This window comes from Anabas testudineus, chromosome 8 (assembly GCF_900324465.2).
Source record: "Anabas testudineus chromosome 8, fAnaTes1.2, whole genome shotgun sequence".
Taxonomy (NCBI): domain Eukaryota; kingdom Metazoa; phylum Chordata; class Actinopteri; order Anabantiformes; family Anabantidae; genus Anabas; species Anabas testudineus.
In genome coordinates this window covers 15,678,229-15,697,667 of record NC_046617.1, presented here as the reverse complement: position 1 = coordinate 15,697,667, position 19,439 = coordinate 15,678,229, and the positions used below count along the sequence as shown (strand labels likewise).

General features: G+C 41.2%; 1 protein-coding gene across 7 annotated transcripts in view; it reads left to right on the top strand.

Annotated features, from left to right (window-relative positions):
* Nucleotides 1-19,439, top strand: part of LOC113156486 (voltage-dependent T-type calcium channel subunit alpha-1I) — a 122,108-nt gene that overhangs the window by 75,935 nt on the left and 26,734 nt on the right. For all 7 annotated transcript variants that reach the window (XM_026351694.1, XM_026351686.1, XM_026351663.1 and 4 more), the window contains 14 exons: nt 1,487-1,835; nt 2,169-2,261; nt 5,285-5,612; nt 5,838-6,217; nt 9,569-9,720; nt 10,421-10,606; nt 11,466-11,583; nt 11,693-11,848; nt 12,309-12,399; nt 13,049-13,203; nt 13,418-14,158; nt 14,699-14,799; nt 17,739-17,862; nt 18,077-18,145. In XM_026351694.1, coding sequence (XP_026207479.1) covers nt 1,487-1,835; nt 2,169-2,261; nt 5,285-5,612; nt 5,838-6,217; nt 9,569-9,720; nt 10,421-10,606; nt 11,466-11,583; nt 11,693-11,848; nt 12,309-12,399; nt 13,049-13,203; nt 13,418-14,158; nt 14,699-14,799; nt 17,739-17,862; nt 18,077-18,145 — 3,043 coding nt within the window. The remainder of the gene's footprint in view (nt 1-1,486; nt 1,836-2,168; nt 2,262-5,284; nt 5,613-5,837; nt 6,218-9,568; nt 9,721-10,420; nt 10,607-11,465; nt 11,584-11,692; nt 11,849-12,308; nt 12,400-13,048; nt 13,204-13,417; nt 14,159-14,698; nt 14,800-17,738; nt 17,863-18,076; nt 18,146-19,439) is intronic.

Below are 19,439 nucleotides of genomic sequence, written 5' to 3'. Positions count from 1 at the left end.
ATTATACCAATGATAGCCAATGTTCCCTTTAAATAAATCCACAGAGAAAGGTAGAGGTGAATCCCTAGGTGGACATGAGGAAACAAACCATTACAACTAAGAGTCGAATGAGACTTCTCAGGAAATTATGAGAGGTACCACATGTGAGTAATCTGTTAGGTTCAGATATTAGAGATTTGTGTCATTAGGTTCACTCATGGGGGGCATTTACAGGGAGGGAATTAATACATTGAATGTGTGTGTTTGTGAATAGCAGGTGTACATGACTGTTATCAGCTTCTTTGCTGATTTCACGCTAGGGCACAATCTCACACACACTTTCCAAAGACTTAGTTCACAGGATTAAAGATTCTGTTGTCTGCTGCTAAACATCTTAATAAACAATGATGTGATTGTCAGTTAGTAAGTTAGCTTAGTAAATACATTTAGTCTTGCCTGTATCTATTTCTAGAGACTATACTGTTGCTATATGTTCACATATATCCTGTATTCTGACATGTACATATAGAGAGGGCAGCGATATTCTATATTCTTCTTGCAGAGCTCCCCACCAGTGACATCTTAACACCTGTTCAAATTTTGGAGTTTTGAACACATTTAATCTCAGAAAGCAATGATGGTGATTTTTTTTCAAGCCCAAAACAGTCCCGACATAATAGATTTCACTTATTCCTGCTTTGAGCAGACCAGACCAGTTACAGGGCCTCCTAGGAGTAGGCTCACTGCTACTTACTGAAGCAAACACTAGCCTGATTCCCTGTTTGATACTAGGATCATGTTCAGTGCTGATGCCATGGTGGGGCATTCAGTAAAGCATTGATAAAATTTACCAAAATGACTGCAAAACCCTCATGACCAAACAAGAGCAACAAAACATGAAATTTAAAGGTGGTGGTGGTTTGGTGGTCTGTTTTTATAGGCATTTGAACACCTTTGATTCGTTTTTCATGAGTAATGATGAATAAGTACTTTAAGTAATTAATTGTGAAGGCAGTTTGACTCATCCTTAGGCTATTCATTCTGTTCTGACAAGCCTCACCCCTATTTATCACACCTGTCAGCATGCCTTTGGTCGGCACAAGCTTTAGGTTTTTTTTACTAGTTCACTGCTCAGGTCAGGCTTTTCTTTCTTACACACAAATACTATATACATAACTTTTTACTGATTATTATCCTGGCCACAGCTTCATAATGTCTTTTTTTCTAGTGCTATATTTATTAATTTATTTTAGACTGGATTAAGGAGTGAAGTAGAATATGTAAAAAAATAAAAACAAATTGTGAAGAAGAAAATCTGGTCACAGTGTATACATGCATGAGTTTTTACAGTATATATTATACTGTATACTGCAATGATATAGTTTTGTATACACCATGTGGCATGGGAAAGTATTCACATGCATATAGATATGAGAAATCAATGTATGACATTTATGTTCTATAACCAACCAATTAACTAACATAGTTTCTTTTTTTTCTACCCCAGCTCTTCAGGTATGACCCTACCACCTCCGTACTATCAGCCAGAGGAGGACGATGAACGCCCCTTCATCTGCTCCCTGCCATCCGATAATGGCATCATGTCATGTTCTGATGTGCCAGCGAGACGCGAAGGAGGCCGCACATGCTGCCTGGACAGGGAGGATGCACTCCACAGACAGGCTCTGGGCCTGAGTCCTGAGCCACTGGCAAATGGCAGTGGTGCTGGTGAAGCAATGGGCCTGTGTATTAACTGGAACCAATATTACACTCGTTGCCACACAGGAAATAGTAACCCCCACAAAGGTGCCATCAACTTCGACAACATTGTCTATGCCTGGATTGTAATTTTTCAGGTATGTTCCATTTGCTGATTATTCAGTGTGATAAATCAGAATAAATGTTTTATATAACTCTATTGATGAGCATCAACAGCATTGCTTGTTTTAAAGGCTGAGGCTATTTTGATCAAATATATTTTTTGAGGATAATTTTGGCTTATTAAACTGTTCAAATCCCATAATTCTTCTTAAAATAATATTTGAGTCTTTGTTATTGTTGTAATAGGGTTATATAACATAATTGCTAACAGCTTATGCACTTTTAAATGTAGTAGGTAAATATTTGGTAATATTAATATATTTGGTAAAAATGCATTGATACTAACATTGTTGACTTTTTCCTCCTAGGTGATCACTTTGGAGGGCTGGGTGGAGATCATGTATTATGTAATGGATGCCCACTCCTTCTATAACTTCATCTACTTCATCTTACTCATCATTGTAAGTAACATACAGCGGCCAGCTGACACTTCCAGTGTGCAATGTGTTAATAATAAAACCACAGAAGAACTGTAGATAAGCACAGATAAAAATCTCTTGTAACATTCTCTATAATAAAACAACAAGAAAAAAATGAGTGATCTCGGAAGACTTATGATCACAAATTATTAATTACCATTTTAAAGATTTTATCACTCCGGGGAGGTAAAAAAAGAACACAAGCATAAGACACAACCGGAACTGTTTTTAGCCTGTATTCATGAATCCTTTAGCAAAAGTGTGTTCAATCAGCATCTGACGGAGGAAGGCAAGAAGGAGGATGATATGTAAATGTATATTTGGTGGTGAGAAAGAAAACACTGCAGAGAAGAAGAGGAACGACAGTCACCAGAAGGCTTACGTCGTAGTGTTGTATACACACTGTTTGAAAGAGCTTTTTGCATGTAGTGCCAGATGGTGACACAATGAAGATTGTTTAATTGTGCATTCACATGCCATTGTTTTGCTTGTAAATTGCATTCAGTCACTTTGTGTAGCAACAAATGTACAACTGAAGTCCCAGATGTTGCCCTTTCTTACCAGCAGGTGAAAACTATAAGAAATAGACATGCAGCATTTTGCAGACCTGAAAAAAGAGATCAGGAGAATACCAAGGGAGGTAAAAAAAGAGGTGAAACAAAAGAACAATGACATAATCATAAAACACACACTATAATTTTCACCCTGCACTATCATAAGAGGGAACAAGACCTGCTTTTCACAACAGGTCATACTCAACAACATTAGCCTTATTTGGCAGAGGGGATTTTTGGCATTGTTACTCAAGATGTAAATTTCATCTCATCTTTGGCAGATCTGATCCGAGGCTGGCCTCGCCAGTGTAAGCACCTTCTGGCACCCGAAGATAGCTGACATGGTGTCACATTACAGCATAATCGCTTTTGCCTGGTGTATGCTGCTCCACTGATCAAATCTGATGTCATGCCCTGTATGACAGTTAGGATATTGTCCAGCAGAGGACACACGAAATCGAACAGAATGCATGGTGATCCTCAAACTGATCTGAAGTCAATATAACTACCCTGATTACTGTGGGCTCTAAGGACTGACAAAAAGGACGTTAGTGTGCTTTCGAGTTACATTTATGGTGCCCTGTGGCTTGCACAACACCTAACAAGTTGACAGTAACATCGCTCCCTTTGTGGTACGTGATTGATTGACATGTCCCTTTTGAGCTATGTTGCAAGGCTCAAATGTGTTTGGCAACTTGTAGTCAGAGATCCTGAGGGATGCCCTGGAAGTGTTGCTGACACCATGAGAACCTTTGGATCAGGCACTTTGATGGTCCCCTATGGTGCTGTTCTCACAGATAGGGTCACCTTGACAGTCACGTTTTTTCACCTTTTTTCTTAGAGTTAGCGCAACTTGTCTCATTCTTCCTGTGTGTGTGTGGGTTAGTGTGTATTACGTTGCAGTGTCCTGTTCTTTAAAGCTTATTATTTCATCCTGTAAGTGTGTGTCCTCAGATATAAAGCTGAAATAAAGAATTCTGACCTCCCTAGTTTCAAAGACAGAGTCACATCTCTGTTGGCCTGATACTTGATAAATTGTCAAGTGTGCAATCTCTGCATCTGTATTGGTGTCACATGGAAGAGTGAGTAAATGGATTAAAATATTTTAGACCTAAGTGCAACAGAGAGGGAAGTTATTAGGACATTATGTGTGTGTTCTGAATTTCATAAAAAGAGAAAAGTCACTTAAATGTATGTGACATTTACTGCATAGAAGCAGATAGACATGTGCAATCAGTTGCAAGCTTAGTTTGTCATCTCAATTTGTGTGTCTGAGTGTGTGATCAGACATGGTTTTGTGAATGTTTGCCTGCATGCATAATGCAGTGATCAACTGAATGCGTGATATTGGGCTGCCCTCTCTGTTTATGCGTAAAGCTGTCTACTGATCAGAATCACAGAATAGATACACACAGATGCAAGCCTGGAGGGAAATCAAAGACCACACACCTGTAGACCTGCTTTGACCCACAGGCCACAGATGGGTATCTCTCCTCCCTATCTTCATACACACACCTTGCATCTATGTTTCCTCTCTCCGTCTCCTGCTCTGAGTCAGGAGTCTCATATTTTCCATTCCTCTCACTATCTCCTCTCTCTCTTTAACTATGCCCTGTATCTTTGATCACTGCAGATGAAAGCCTATACAGTAGATGGAAGGTCATTAAGTTTGGGTTTTTATATCTGTGAATGTTCATACTCCAAATGTTTCGGTCTTGTAGGTGTATATGCGTGTCTGTGTGTGTTCTCAATACGTGCTGCTGAAGAGCTTTGTCCAAAAATAAAGATGGAGACATGTTCAGTTTCCTAATGAACAAAACTGAGACTCTGCTACAAGCTGCTATATCCATTGTGCAATCTGGTTTCTGAGCTGTTAAGCATTAGCCAATATTGATGTAATCATTGTTCCGTCACAAGCTCTGAGTAGTCCAATAAAAGCCATTTTAACAGTGCTGTAGCGGTTCCCATTACTGCCACTACAGTCAACATACCATGCACAATACACCCCATCTTCCCTTTGCAAATATCTCCCTAACCTTCAAAGAAAGTTAAAGAAGGATGTTCTTTGAGCTGGAGTAGTAGCAAAAGGAAAAGTGAAGTGAGAGGGTGAACAAGAAGACAGAGTGAAATATAGGCAGACGCTTAACTGTGCTTTGGGCGTGTGTTTGTTCTGTCTGTCTGCTTCAATTACCCTGGGTTTGGTGGAAAGTCAGCCCTTAGAGACCTTTAGCATGTGTGCCAACAATTTCCACAGGGGGATTGGCACACATTATTAGAATCTGCCAGTGTGTGAGCTTGATGAAAACCAAATCTGTATTTACCATGTAACATCCCAATTCATAGTTCGTGTTTCTTCAATGAGCCTCATCTAATTCGACCATCTTAACTCACCCTGCAAGTTTAAAATTCATACATAGTCTAACTCTAACTTGTTGTTCCACACCCATCCAGATTGGTTCTTTCTTCATGATCAACCTGTGCCTCGTGGTTATAGCCACACAGTTTTCAGAGACCAAACAGCGGGAACACCAACTGATGCAGGAGCAAAGGGCACAGTGCCTGTCCTCCTCTACTCTGGCCAGCATGACCGAGCCAGGAGATTGCTACGAGGAAATCTTTCAGCTCGTCTGCCATGTCCTTCGCAAGGCTAAGAGAAGATCAGCAGCTCTCTACTACACGCTGAGGGGCAAGCCCCCGCCGGCCGGTGGAGGCAGGGGTAACAGGCGGAGTGGTGGAGGGAATGTCAATGGAGAACGGCATCATTCGAGGCACCCACGATGTGAGTATGAAGGCCTCATACGTGTCTTATATGTGCAACATTGACTATTTGTTGCAGTGAGAGCTGAATATAGTGTAGTGATATGTGATGAAAACATTAGGACCACCTAAAAGTTGGATTGCAAAAGCCTGGCAACAAGCCCACTAGGACAAACACAGCTGCTTTCTAATATGTGATTGATCATAGACTCAGGTTGTTTGTATTTCTATCTCTGCATCTCTCCAGCAACACACTGTCCACACCAAAGCAAGCAAGATCATAGCTCTGAGCCACTATCCAACTCCATCAGTCTGTCTGTACCTCAAAATCCAGAGGACTGTCCTATATGTGCATTGTCACTAAAAGAAGGGGCAAGGGCTGTGGGAGACGGGGTTGAAGACGAGGAGAATTCTGTGAAAGAGACGGGCAAGGAGGAGAACCACTTAGAGGAGAGGGCAGAAGGGGAGAAGAAGAGGAGGAGGACGTGCTTTGGACATTGTAGGGACATTTGGAACGATATGAGGAGGAAACTTTGGGGCATTGTGGAGAGCAAGTACTTCAGCAGGGGTATTATGATCGCTATTCTTATCAACACCATCAGTATGGGCATCGAGCATCATAACCAGGTAAGATGTTATAACCAAGGCTGTCGCATAAAACTTCATTACAAATGCTCTTTATTTATTGATAATATGCCATTTTAATTTTTTTTTTTTTTTGCTGACCTAATTTCAACACATCTCCTGCATGTTTTACACTCAAAAGTGATTTAGCGGCTATGATTACATTGAGACTAATTCAGATCCTCTTGATTTTATGTTACGTTGGCATCAGGCTGGTATGGTAAGTATGGTAGCATTAGTCAATGAATAAATAAAAAAATAAGAATAGAGGAAATCAGGATTTATGAGCATAATAGGACTGCGTTGTTTTGCTGATGAATACTATTGGAAATGTATACTCGTGTACATTCATGAAGAATTTTGACATTTGCAAATACAGTGGTCTTAACACCATTGTAGGAATAGGCATCGCATTAATCCCTGACTGAGATACTCAAGTGTTAATAGCGTGTGTTAATGTAATCATTTGTCGCTCCCCTTCACTCCCACAAATCACCGCAGCCTCGGCAGATAAACCACTACCACCGATGATGAAGCATTGCTGCTAGAAATATCATAATAGCAGATGACATTCAGAGGGATGAGTGTGGGAGTGGAGCATCACTGCCATGCAGTTTCCTGACAGAGGTGTAAACATTTAGCCTAGCGGTAGACAAAACCGCACTGGCTTTTAACATTGGCCAGGCTCCTCAGAGGCAGACAAGGCAGGTGTCTGAGAGCGAAAGTGAGAGAAGCCTGCCAAGAGCATGCGCGCATGCAGACACACACAAGTGCACACACACACACACACACACACACACAATATACGCATCCATTTGTGCCCAGTGTGTGCATACACATAAACCAATACCCAACAGGAACACATGCAGGCGCATACACTCACAAGCTGTTACATAAAACAGCTTTTTTCTTTTCCCTTCAGTTCTCTCTCTAAGCTCATGCCATTCTGTTTTCTCCACACACTGTTTTCTGTTTTTCGCTTATACCTTCTCTCTTGCCAGTTTTCCTCCCCTATCCCCCTTAATTTCCCTGTAAGTTCTTCTCTACACCTTTCCTTCATATGTTCTCCCACTTTTACCTTTATTCCTCACTGCCCTCCCTCCTTCTGCCCTTGCCGCCGTACCCCAAGTGTCTCATCTATTCTCTGTTTCTCTTTTACCTCTCAGTTTTACCCTCCTTCTCCCCACTTCTCTCTCTCTCTCCCTCATACCCACCCACTCACTCTTTGACAGCGTACAGAGTAGTTGCTTTCTCTCATCTCTGAAGACTCTAAAAATAAACGTGGGTTGTGGGGGGAAGGAAGAGGAGGAGATGAGTGTGAGGGGAAGAGTGAGGCAGACGCTGGTTACACAGCAGTTTTCAGCTCAATTCCCTGTGTTATTCAGTGTGTGAGTGTGTGTAAGTGTACAGTATGTGTGTGTGTGTGTATGCAGAGATGCATATATTTTTTTTTCATGCACATACTCGCAGACACTTAAGCAGTGTTTCTCCACAGTTTCCACAGGCTAAAACAGAAGCAGTGATACATGTGTTTTTGCTGTGCTGTAGAAAAGTTATATCTTGTGCAATTTTATTCTTAAACAGGGAGCCTGAAACTCATGTTTTTCTCTCCCATAAACTGACAAACCACAGTTCTGCCACTCCTGCAGCACACTGTTGTGCTCACACCAGAAAAACATTTCGTTTTTTTATGGTAGGAAAATATATGAAATATTATTCAGAAGATGGATAATAAAGGTACAGGTGGAAAGTAACACAGGCATAAGAATGTGAGGAGAGAGGTGGTTAGGGTATGAAAGCTAATGGAGCAAGAAGAAGGTAAACAGGAAGGAGGGAGAAGGAGCAATGATGGTATTTTTGTCCGAGGTAAACTGTGATGTCAAAGAATGTGATGGTTCTGTCAATAGCAATAAATCTTCTTCTGTGTTTGCACTTCGGACTCTAGAGGGAGTTCTGGATATAGGTCAAGGTTAGAGCCAACTATGAAGGAATAAAGCTTGTTTGTGTCTGGAAATCTATGTCTAATCATTCCTACGTTCCCTGTTCTCTAATATAGCTGGATTCCTATCACTTAACACTTGTTTTTTGACATTTTGACTTTTTTAGTAGTGATGAATTATCCCACCTTTAAAAGCACTCCATTGATTGGTCCACTTTCATCCAAGCTCAAATAATTCGCAGTAGAGGTTTTCCAGACTAAAGGCTGAACTCATGTGATTCAGACCTACATCATGAGATGTAGACAGATTTCTCTAACTACCGCTTTTGTCATTCTTGCTTTTCCTCATCTCTGTCTCATATCCTTTCCTTTATTGTGTGATCATCTACTCCCAAACACTCCTACTGCGTTCTCCTCCTTTACTTATCCTCTTTTTCCTCAGCCAGCTTCTTCTTCTTCCTCCTCTGATCGACAGGAGGATATTGATCTGGAAGAGATGAGCCTGCCTGATAATGAGACTCCGAAATAGAAAGAAAAGAGGGATGGAGAACTAGGAGGATGGAGGATGGAGATAGATTTGGAGAAAAAGCGGATTAGAGGAAGGGAGGGCTGAATGTGTTTTTCACTGACATGGTTTGCTAACTTTGGCAGGGCTAGCTGGCCATTACTCTGCTGGCTTTGAAACCGTAAATCACAGGGGGTATCAGAAAAAGCATCTGATCCATATCGTGCATACTGTAACACACACATAGTCACATGCACACACAAAGTGTACTTGTATAAAGCCAGTCTTATTGTGCACAAGTACATACAAATGGAAATGAACCCAGGATTGACTGGGCGTTTGTGTGTGGTGTAGATGTATGCATTTCTTTGCCAATTCCAGATAACATGCTGTCTTATTCTGCCAGCGTTTCTACGTGCTGCATAGACAATACCTTCTCTCCACTACAATTCACCTTTACTGTTTATATTCTCCATTTTTTACTTAAATAGCTGTACTAAAAACACCCGTGTTTGTCAGTTTCATTCACTCCTCTCTGTTGCCTATCTAAGATAAGGTGTGTTTTAATTCTGTTTGCCAGGTAGGAGAGAATTCTCTTTTCAAGTGACTGACAGTTTGAGTGACAGCATCTCCAGAACAGGCGGAGAAATGTAATGTGTACACAATTGTTTTTCACAGTGGCTCCCGCATCTTTTGTTGCGGCAGCTATGATTTCAAAACAGTGGTTTAATATTAACTGTGTTTTTATCTCTTTGTCTGTCAGTGCTCTGTTTTTAACTTGGAATGCTTGAAACTTAACTCTAACCTCTCTTATCTTTTACCTACCACTCTTTATGTCACTCAGTCTAGATCCACTTCCATGTCCTATTTGTTCTTATTCTTAGTTTTTCTGTTTGTGTTTTCATCCCAGCCTGAGGAGCTGACCAATGTCCTGGAGATCTGCAACATTGTCTTCACCAGCATGTTCACACTGGAGATGATCCTAAAGCTGACTGCTTTTGGTTTCTTTGAGTACCTGAGGAACCCATATAACATCTTTGACGGAATAATTGTCATTATCAGGTCTGCATTCTGTAAAATGATTGTCAGTTAGTCTGCAAACATTTAACCCGTCTACATTTTATCCATAACATGGTAGGAAACAGTGATAAAGTTAGGTTATTAAGTTATTAAGTTGCTAATTGATAAATGCAGATCATTTTTAGACTGACAGATCAGGGTCAATTTAGCTTTATGTCAAAGCCAGTTCCAAAACCAAAGGCAGAGTTTGACAGTATGAAGTTTTAAATCACTCCATCTGTAAAGAGAGCTTTTGAAAAATGTCTTCTCTAAATCCAAACTAGTTTCAAGATGTTCCCTCATTTCCAGGAAGTAGCTCTAATAGCTGTTCCTGCCAGATACTCATCTTAAAGTTATATTTCCCATGGAAATTTCTTTTATGTGACAAATTGTTAAACTATAGGAACAGTCTAGCGGTGTGGTGATGATGTATGTAAAGCAGTACTGCTTACCACACTGTTATGGATTATGTATGGTCAACACAATAATGGAACTTCTTAGAAATTTGCAGAAGTGTGTTAGAAGTGAGGTAGTTTAACTATGTTTACTTATATAGTCTTTATACTGTTAGTTAAACTCTTATAATGTCTATTCTCCTGATTTATATTTGATCTCTTTATGCCTCTTTACATGCCTCTCGTTTGTTTTCCTTATAATTTTTCTATTTCTTACAACATCTCACTTTCTCTATATCTCACATTAGTGTGTGCGAGATCATTGGCCAGTCTGACGGCGGTCTGTCAGTGCTGAGGACTTTCAGGCTGCTGAGGGTCATTAAGCTGGTGAGGTTCATGCCTGCGCTGAGACGGCAGCTGGTGGTGCTGATGAAGACGATGGACAATGTGGCCACCTTCTGTATGCTGCTCATGCTCTTCATCTTCATCTTTAGGTAACAGAGGGCAGAGTGCCAGGTGTTCATTCAGAGTAAATAAAGAAACAAAAGCTAAGACATAGGTAGGAATGTGTAAAAAAAGAACGTGGAGTAGAGGTGTTAATCTGTTTGCACATTATTTCTCTGTGTTTATGCAATTTATTAATGTACAAATGTAAACTGTGCTGTGCTAATAGTCTGACAGTTTGCTTTGTGGCTCTTTCCAAACTTTTGATTACAAAATAAAAAATTCAGCAGATTAAAATAAATAAGAAAAATAAGATGAGGAAAATGATAGCTGTAAACTGATCTCAGCTTCTAACAGCACAGTGATAATTGATTTAATTTAAAATCTGATGTGAATATCCTCAGTTTTGACTGTGAAAATCGTTAATGGCTAAGTAGAATATTAGCAGTGTTTTTTTCTTTCATAATTATTTTTTGCTACTTTTATTTTTATGTGTGTGTGTGTTTGTGACCTTGTGTGTGTGCGTAACTGGCAACCGACTTTTGTTACCTCTGCAGCACAGCAGTCAAGGATAAATGTGCCAAGACAGATGACATCAGAGCTTTTAGCCAGATAATACTATTCTGAGCAAGTGCCATTTGGCCCATTATATATCTAGCCACTGTAGCATTTAGGGCACAGTTATGTACAGTGCGAATTAAGACTTTAAAATTTAAAACCTTACTGTAGTTGAGAAAAAAGGAATGAATGAGAATATAAAAAAAGCCATAAATGGCTCACTTTTAAACTTTTATCTAATTTAATGATAATTCTGTTATTTTATTTGCACATATTCTACAACCCTATATATCGTCTGCAAGTTTCAAGAACTTATGCTTATTAGGAAATTATTTGGTTCTTGTTTTGCAGTATCCTTGGAATGCACATATTTGGTTGTAAGTTTAGCCTGAAGACAGAGGCAGGAGACACCGTGCCTGACAGGAAGAACTTTGACTCCCTGCTCTGGGCTATTGTCACTGTCTTTCAGGTGATCCACACACTTTAAACACATTATAAATGATTGTGCTTTTGTACCTGTGTCTATATTCACTGTATGTATGTGCATTCCAGCCTTACTCTCTGTGGATATGTTGTAGATTCTCACTCAGGAGGACTGGAACATGGTGCTGTACAATGGCATGGCCTCAACCTCACCCTGCGCTGCCCTCTATTTCGTGGCGCTTATGACATTTGGAAACTATGTGCTCTTCAATTTACTGGTTGCCATTTTGGTTGAGGGTTTCCAAGCTGAGGTAAGACATTTGTTTAGCATGTTGTGCAGTGTCCATTTGCAAAAGACAAATCGATCAAACGAAAGAAAGCCATATATTAATTCATATTTTCTTGCTTTCGCTCTAAGCAAAATGATGCAGAATATGATAGTAGACAGTAAAATGTCATAGTTATTCAGTACGTACTGATTGAAACATGTTATAATCCTTTCACCAGTATAAATAAGTACATAGGTAAATTACTATGTACTGTACATTGACAAACTGAAACAGATGAGCTTGGTTGAAAATAATGAAATAGTAGGGAATGATGGGATTGCAGGGCGATAACTAAAGATTGGCAGTTTCTGTTTAAATTGGCTTGTGACTGTTCATTATTTCTACACTTTTTACTCTTTCTCCCACTCTCTGCTGACCTCTCTGACCCCATCTTCATTCTCATGTGTCCTTCTTTTCCCTCTGGGCTCTGTCTCCAACACAGGGTGATGCAAACCGCTCTTACTCGGATGATGACAGGTCATCTTGTAATTTTGAGGAGAATGATAAGCAGAAAGACTCTCTACATCTCTCAGGTATTACAGGCCTGTACAGCTTTTTCTGTGCAATAACACCTGATTTTCTTCTCATGTCTGAAATTACATGACTATTTCCTTGAATGAATTAAAGTGTAGTTAGAATTTTAAAGTTACATTAATTTACTGCTCCCCTCTTCTACCTTTCTGCATAGCAAATGTGAAATTACCAGGAACCAGCCAATACCTCATGCTGTATAGAATAGCATTTAGCAGCACTTTGGGGAGGCCTCTGATTACTTCTGTTCACAGTTCTCCTGAGCCCACATGTACCTTTTAAATGTCAGTTTGTGTGAATACAACACATTAGAGATGTTAATGTTCCTAAAGACCTATTTCGTCAAAAATATGTTGGACAGGGGACAAACAGTGGCAGATATTCCTCTTGTTTTACAATTACAAGCACATGACTGGCTCCTGTAAGGTTATTTAGTGTAAATTAAACCTTGCTCTGTCTCACCGAGCTGACTGTGACAATATTTTTGGATGTTAATGATGCACATGAACACGAAATTTGGTTTATGTGACAACAACTGAGACAAAGAAACTGCAGGAAAGACATGCTTGATATTTCTTTCTTCACCTCTCTTTTCGTTAACTCACATACTAACTTACATAATACCATCTCTTCACCTTTTCTTTACTACAGACCCAAAGATCTGTACACTGACCCCCAACGGGCACCTAGACTTGTCCCCGCTGTCCGCTGGTCTTTTTTCAGGAGAGAGGTTGACTTTGGCTCTCGGCTCCAGGAAGAACAGTGTTATTTCTCTAGGCAAGGCCAACCTGGAGCAAAGAGCTATAGTGAGTGGAGAGAAACTGAAAAAAACATGTGATCATGGTCGACAGACTGGTTATTTAAATTTGATGTGGTGGAAATGTCTCTGAAATTTTTTAGATCATGTGTATGTTCGTCTGATCTGTTCTATTTCATTTTGTCAGTAATGGAAAATGCCAAAGATGATGAATTGTGGCTCAGATTTACAGGTGGATGAAGAAACCTCTCTCTCTTTCTCAGTATCCAGGTCGGGGTTACCACAACTGGGGCCGCCCACTGCCTCCCCAGCCTCAGGCCTTGTGGGCTCGTCGTTCCAGCTGGAACAGCTTGGGAGGAGAGAACCCCTGCTCCTCCTCGTCTCCCTCTGGAAGTCCAGCCTTTACCCCCACCTCTGCAAGGCCATTCTATGGCTATGGCCTCGGGGGTTTGGGAGGAGTGGTTGGAGGGAGCCTTCGTATTCGGGGCCCCCGTGCCTCTTCATCCCCACACCGTCACCTCTACCATGCCCAGCCAGATGAGGAGGAGTCTCTTCTTTCTCCTCCTGCCATTGCTCACCACTCTCTTCAGCTTCCCCATGCTATTCTTCCAGGCCATTTTGTACCAAGGCGGGACCGCAGAGCTCTATCACTAGAGTTGCCTCATGTGCTGCAAGTTCCTGGGACCCAGCACCCTCCTTTGCTGCCGCACCACCCCCTGCCTCCTGTGATGCTCCATGCTCACAACAGAAAGAAGAGCTTCTCTGGGGGGATGGGAATTAGTGGACGTGGTGATGGTGGACTTGACAGTTTGGGTGGCTTAGGAGGGGCACATCAAGACTGTAATGGGAAGACTCCCATATCGCAGCTTCTCCAGCCCCCTCCTAGACACCAGACTGAGCAAGCTGGAGAGAGGAATCCTCAGAGTCAGCTGATGGCTGATGTCTTTCCCCAGGTTAACACACGCAGCAAGGACCGGGAGGACCTGGACGATGATATTGAATATGTAGGTCACTATTATGTGGGTGTGTGTGTGGGAGACACTACTAAATGGGTTCCCTATGATACCAATTCCACAGATACAAATAGGAATAAGAATGTTGCAGGTTGTAAAAAGAGTAAAGACACACAATCTAGCCTTAAGAGTCCTCAGTAACCTAACCATTAGCGTTTGTGTTAAAGTACAAGATTTTACACATGTAATAATCACCTCTCTTGTGTAGGATTTTCAAGTACTTTGTATAAAGCCTGCACTCCTTATCACCTGGGCCTCATGGGAGTCCCATTGTTTTCATTGTAAACACGTCTGTGTACGAGAGAAACAAGGTTAATTAGAAAGGAGTATTTAGACAGCAGGGGAGAGAGCTATACAGATGGTAATGTTGGAGGATGCTCTGAGCTGTTTCTATAGAAGCGTTTCACTTTAGTAAATAATTTAAATAAGGACTCTTACTAGACAGTTTTGTTTTTGTATGGTGCATAATGCACATGCTCTGTTTGTGTGTGTACATGCAGTGACGTGTGTTTATATGTGTATTTCTTGCAGAGCTTGTGCTTCCGCATCCAGAAGATGTTAGAAGCGTACAGGCCAGATTGGTGTGAGACCAGAGAGGATTGGTCTGTTTTCCTGTTCTCGCCACAGAACAGGTAAGTGTCTGTTCTCCCTCACTTTACATTTTGCCTTGTTGCTTTGCTGTCAATTCAGACAGAAAGAAAATGAATCTACACCAACACAAATAAAAAATACCTTCCATACAAAAAACTCATCTATACACAGAATGTGTAAAGATGGATGAAAATAGGTCAGTAATATTAGTCCAGGGTGGAATTACAACAAATACATGAGACAGATAATGATTCTGATGTTGTAAAGTTTGATGACTACAGGCAGATAGAATCACCTGTGAAGTTCTGTGGAGCACTTGATGTTGATCAGTCTCTGGCCGAACAAGCTCTTCTGTCCAGTCAGCACACTGTGTAGTGGGTGGGAGGGATTGTCTAGGATTGAGAGGAGATTGGACATCATCCTCCTTTCAGCTACAACATGTAGGAGGTCCAGCTCTAACCCCAGAACAGAGCCAGTTATTGTTATTAGTTAGTGTCTGCCACTTTCATGTTGCTGCCCCAGCAGACCACAGCATTGAAGATAACACTGGCCATCACAGACTCATAGAACATTCGCAGCATGGTGCTGCACACATTAAAGGGCCTGATCCTCCTCAGAAAGTACATCCAGCTCTGAGCCTTTTTGTACAGTGCAGAGTTCCTTGTCCAGTTTGTTGTCCAAGTACACTCTCAGATATTTGTACCTTCTTCCCCTGTATGGAGAGAGGAGTGATGGAACTCCCAGATTTCCTGAAGTCCATCACCAGCTCCTTTGTTTTACTAATGTTTGGTTTGAGATGGTTGAGCTCACACCAGTCCTTAAAACTGTCTACCACTCTCTGGTACATTGTAATGTATCTGCTCTGAATACATCCTACAACTGCAGAGTCATCAGAGAACTTCTGAAGATGGCTCTACGTTGTACCTAAAGTCAGACGTTTGCAGGCTCTCTCCTCACCTGATCTGCTGCAATGGACGTCACGTTGGTGGTGGCTGAGTCGCATCATCGTCCAGGTCCTCCCGGTCCTTGCTGCGTGTGTTAACCTGTAGAAAGACATCAGCCATCACCTTGTAGTAAAGTGAAGTGCAGAGGCTCTGAGGCTCAGCCTGGAATCGATTGAAAAACTATTGCATTTATTGGTCCTGTCCACAGTCCCTTCAGTCACCTGGCTGCTGGACTTGGTCCTCATGCCCCTCCACACCTCCCTGGTGTTGTTATGCTGAAGGCTTTGTTCCAGTTTCCCCCTGTAAGCCTTCTTTCCCTCCCTGATCCTGACAGACATCAGTCTCTGGACCCTCCTCGCTGCCTCCCTGTCACCTGATCTTCTTTTTTGTCATTCAGGATGCCTTTGATGTATTTGGTGACCCAGGGCTTGTTGTTGGGAAAGCAGCAAATAGTTTTCATGGGTAGCACGGTGCTGCAACCGCAAACAATATTAACACTGGACTCAGGAATACCAACATGTAGCAATGTCTCTGTGAAACACATCACTACATAGACATCAGAGCTGTCAGTTCTTCTATCTTATTGTCCAGGGATCTCATCGCCCATAATCATAGAGGGGAGATGCAGCCTAAATCTTCTCACCTTCGGTCTGCACATCGCTCGTCTCTTTTCTTTATTTCCTCCTCACCGTTTTCTGCCTCTCCTACATCCCCTCGCTGTCTTTTCTTATCTCATTGGGGATGATTAATGAACCAGACAAAGTTAAATCCTTTATGCCCGCCGTCCTCAGTACCATCAGCTGATCCTGGGTGTAAACAAAGGAGCTGGCTTCATGTTGACGGTGCTGCTGCAGCTCTCCAGTCTTTCGGATGAATGAAAGTCTGAAAACAGAGATGAAAACTCTCTTGAACAACATGATCTAAGAGGGTATAACTTAATATTCTAAACTAGTTACTTATCTATACACAAAAAAAATAATAAAAGAAAAGAAATTAAGGAAAAGATATCACAAGGAAGAGAGTACCTGCAACAGGCTGCTGCTTCTAATATCATCTAACATCTAGTTTCACCTAGGGCATTTAGTGCTGGTGTGATTGTCTGCTTAATAGGGTGTTGTTTCAAAATGTGTTCTGTTTCTATATCGGCTGGACACAGGATGTATTTTACTGAAACAATATCAAGGATGGGTGGGAAGGTTCTGCTTCCCAGCTCATCGATGGGAAGGACGGGTTACCTCAAGCTTCCACAGAGAGGGACTACATTAAGAGTATTGATCGCCACCTTGCAAATAACAAAGGGATATTTTCTATCCCCTCCCCTTCTGTTAGGGAGCAACAAACAAGCCTTAGGGGTAAATTTATTACCACAGGCAGTTCATTAAATCTTGCATTATCGTGCAGTGATGTTGTGTTACCGTCTACACAGGAAAGATTTGAATAGACACAATTGAGTATTTGAATAAAAACCATTCAAACATCTCAATGTGTTCCAAAATAGTTTAGAATAAATTCAATCCATCTCCTACTAGATTCATTCAGTTTCTTTTCATCCGTTCCAATAAACACTGTAGTGGAGATATTTAATTGCTTTTTGGCAGTACACAGTGTCACATGCTAAGTTTTGAAATGCATATTCATTATTTATATGGCCCATCTCTTTCTGTCTCTCTCTCTCTCCTTTCTTTGTTTCTCTTGTATCCCTCGATTCTGCTCTCTCAACAGATACTATACTCAGGAGTGGTGCTTCTGAGAGAGTCATTAATGTAATTTATTTTGAATTAGACGCAATGTAAACAGGTGCTGAATGAGGCAGTTTGATTCCCAAGATGTGTTGGAGTTCCCATGCACTGTCAAGGACCTTGGCTCCTGTTCTGATTAAATGGAAGAAGGGTTTAAATTGTGTTTGGACAGAGTGTGACCTTATGTCTACAGCACTGTTTTGTCAGAGTCATTTTGGTTTAGTAACAGTGGCAGTGCTTGTTTCACCTTCTCTGTTTGCTTCAATCCATTCCTCTTCTCCTCTCTCTTTATTCCAGGTTCAGACAGATCTGCCAGTCCATCATAGCACATAAGCTATTTGACTATGTGGTACTGGCCTTCATCTTCTCCAACTGCATTACAGTAGCTCTGGAGAGGCCAAAAATACTACAAGGCAGCTTGGTAAATCTATCTAAAAATGTGTGTGTTCTTGTGCGTGTGTTAGGAGCTACAGCTCCTGTTTGTAGTTTGTGTGGCAGCTTTTTGTATTCCCCAAGGATTAATTCAATTTTATTATCTAAAAGGTGCAGTAAGTATAGTTTTAGTATCCCTAATTGCCCCATCTCCTCTTTCTGACTGTGAATTTCCCTCTCTCTCTCCTGTTTGTTGGATCCAGGAAAGAGTCTTTCTCACCATCTCCAACTACATTTTTACTGCCATCTTTGTGGGCGAGATGACACTCAAGGTAACATTTTACAACCTGCCTCTCTATTACTTTCAGTGAGTCTTGGGTGTAATGTTTGCTGGCTCTACACAGAAACATCTTTTTTAATGTCTGTATCCTCCTGTCTCTCCCTGTTTTTCTCTCTTACTGAGTTGACTTTGCCTCAGTGCTCCCACAGCCCAGCCCCTTCCCTCCCCCTTCTTTCTTGGCAATTCCCATGTTACTTTGGAGAATAGAGCAATTAAGCAATGTCATTAATTAGTGGATAGTCCTCTCTTATGGATGCAGTCCTTGTCCAGCACTCCCCCACACTCTCTGTCTTATCCTCTCTAGTGTTGACTGCTTCTTTTTAAGTCTGTATTTCCTCTTCCTTAGAGTCCCTGCATTTACATATAGTCATTTGGCAGATGTTTTTATTCAAAGTCACTTGTAAGTGAGGTAAAATAGAAGGTAAAAGTAAAGGAGAAGACATTGAATACAAAGTGCCACGAGAGATGAGTGCCAGACAGGGATTAATAGAGGCTTTTCTTGGGTTCATAGGAAGTTACGGAAGAATTCATCATCAGTCGTTTCTTAAATATTGATATTGAGGTTTCACAGAGTTAGATAGCATGATCTCCCATTTGTTGGCCATGGCAGTGAAGAGCTTTGCTAGGATCTTTTATTGTGTGGTGAAGGGATCACCAGGTGTTGCTCCTTTACAGAGCTGTGTTTGCTGTTTTCCCTATGTTCTCATCAGTCCTTTTTCACACCACCAGTGTTTCTCCATCATGCCTCGCTTGCATTTCTCTCTCTTCTGTCCCTCTGCTTGTGTCTCTGTGTTCTTTGTGAAAGGCTCTGGCACAAGTGGGCCATCAATTATGTACTTCCGCAATGATTTATTAACCAATGACAGACTTGTCAGGCTTCTGGTGGAGCATACATGTCTTGTTTGTCTCTCTCTGTCTGAATTTGTGTATTTCCATGCTTTTTTTTTTTTATTTGTTAGTTTGTGTAGCATTAGTGTATTTGTAGGCCTCAAGATTGCACATAGATAAATAATAATAGTAATACAAATGATGTAATCAAAATGCTCTTAAAAGTGTTGAGCTTATTTTGGCATTTATACCTAAGATGTTTGCCAGGCACTGATCTATGAACAGTCTCCCCATGTTTGCACTCAGACCCCTGCAATTCCTCTGAAACTTTACTGGAATCTTGGCAAACAGCTTCAAATGTCAGTTGCTGATTGTTTGTTGCAGGTGCAATGCTCCCACTGCTGCATAGCCAAACATGGAATCCAGCTGTGCGCATGTGTATACAATGCCAGCACAAC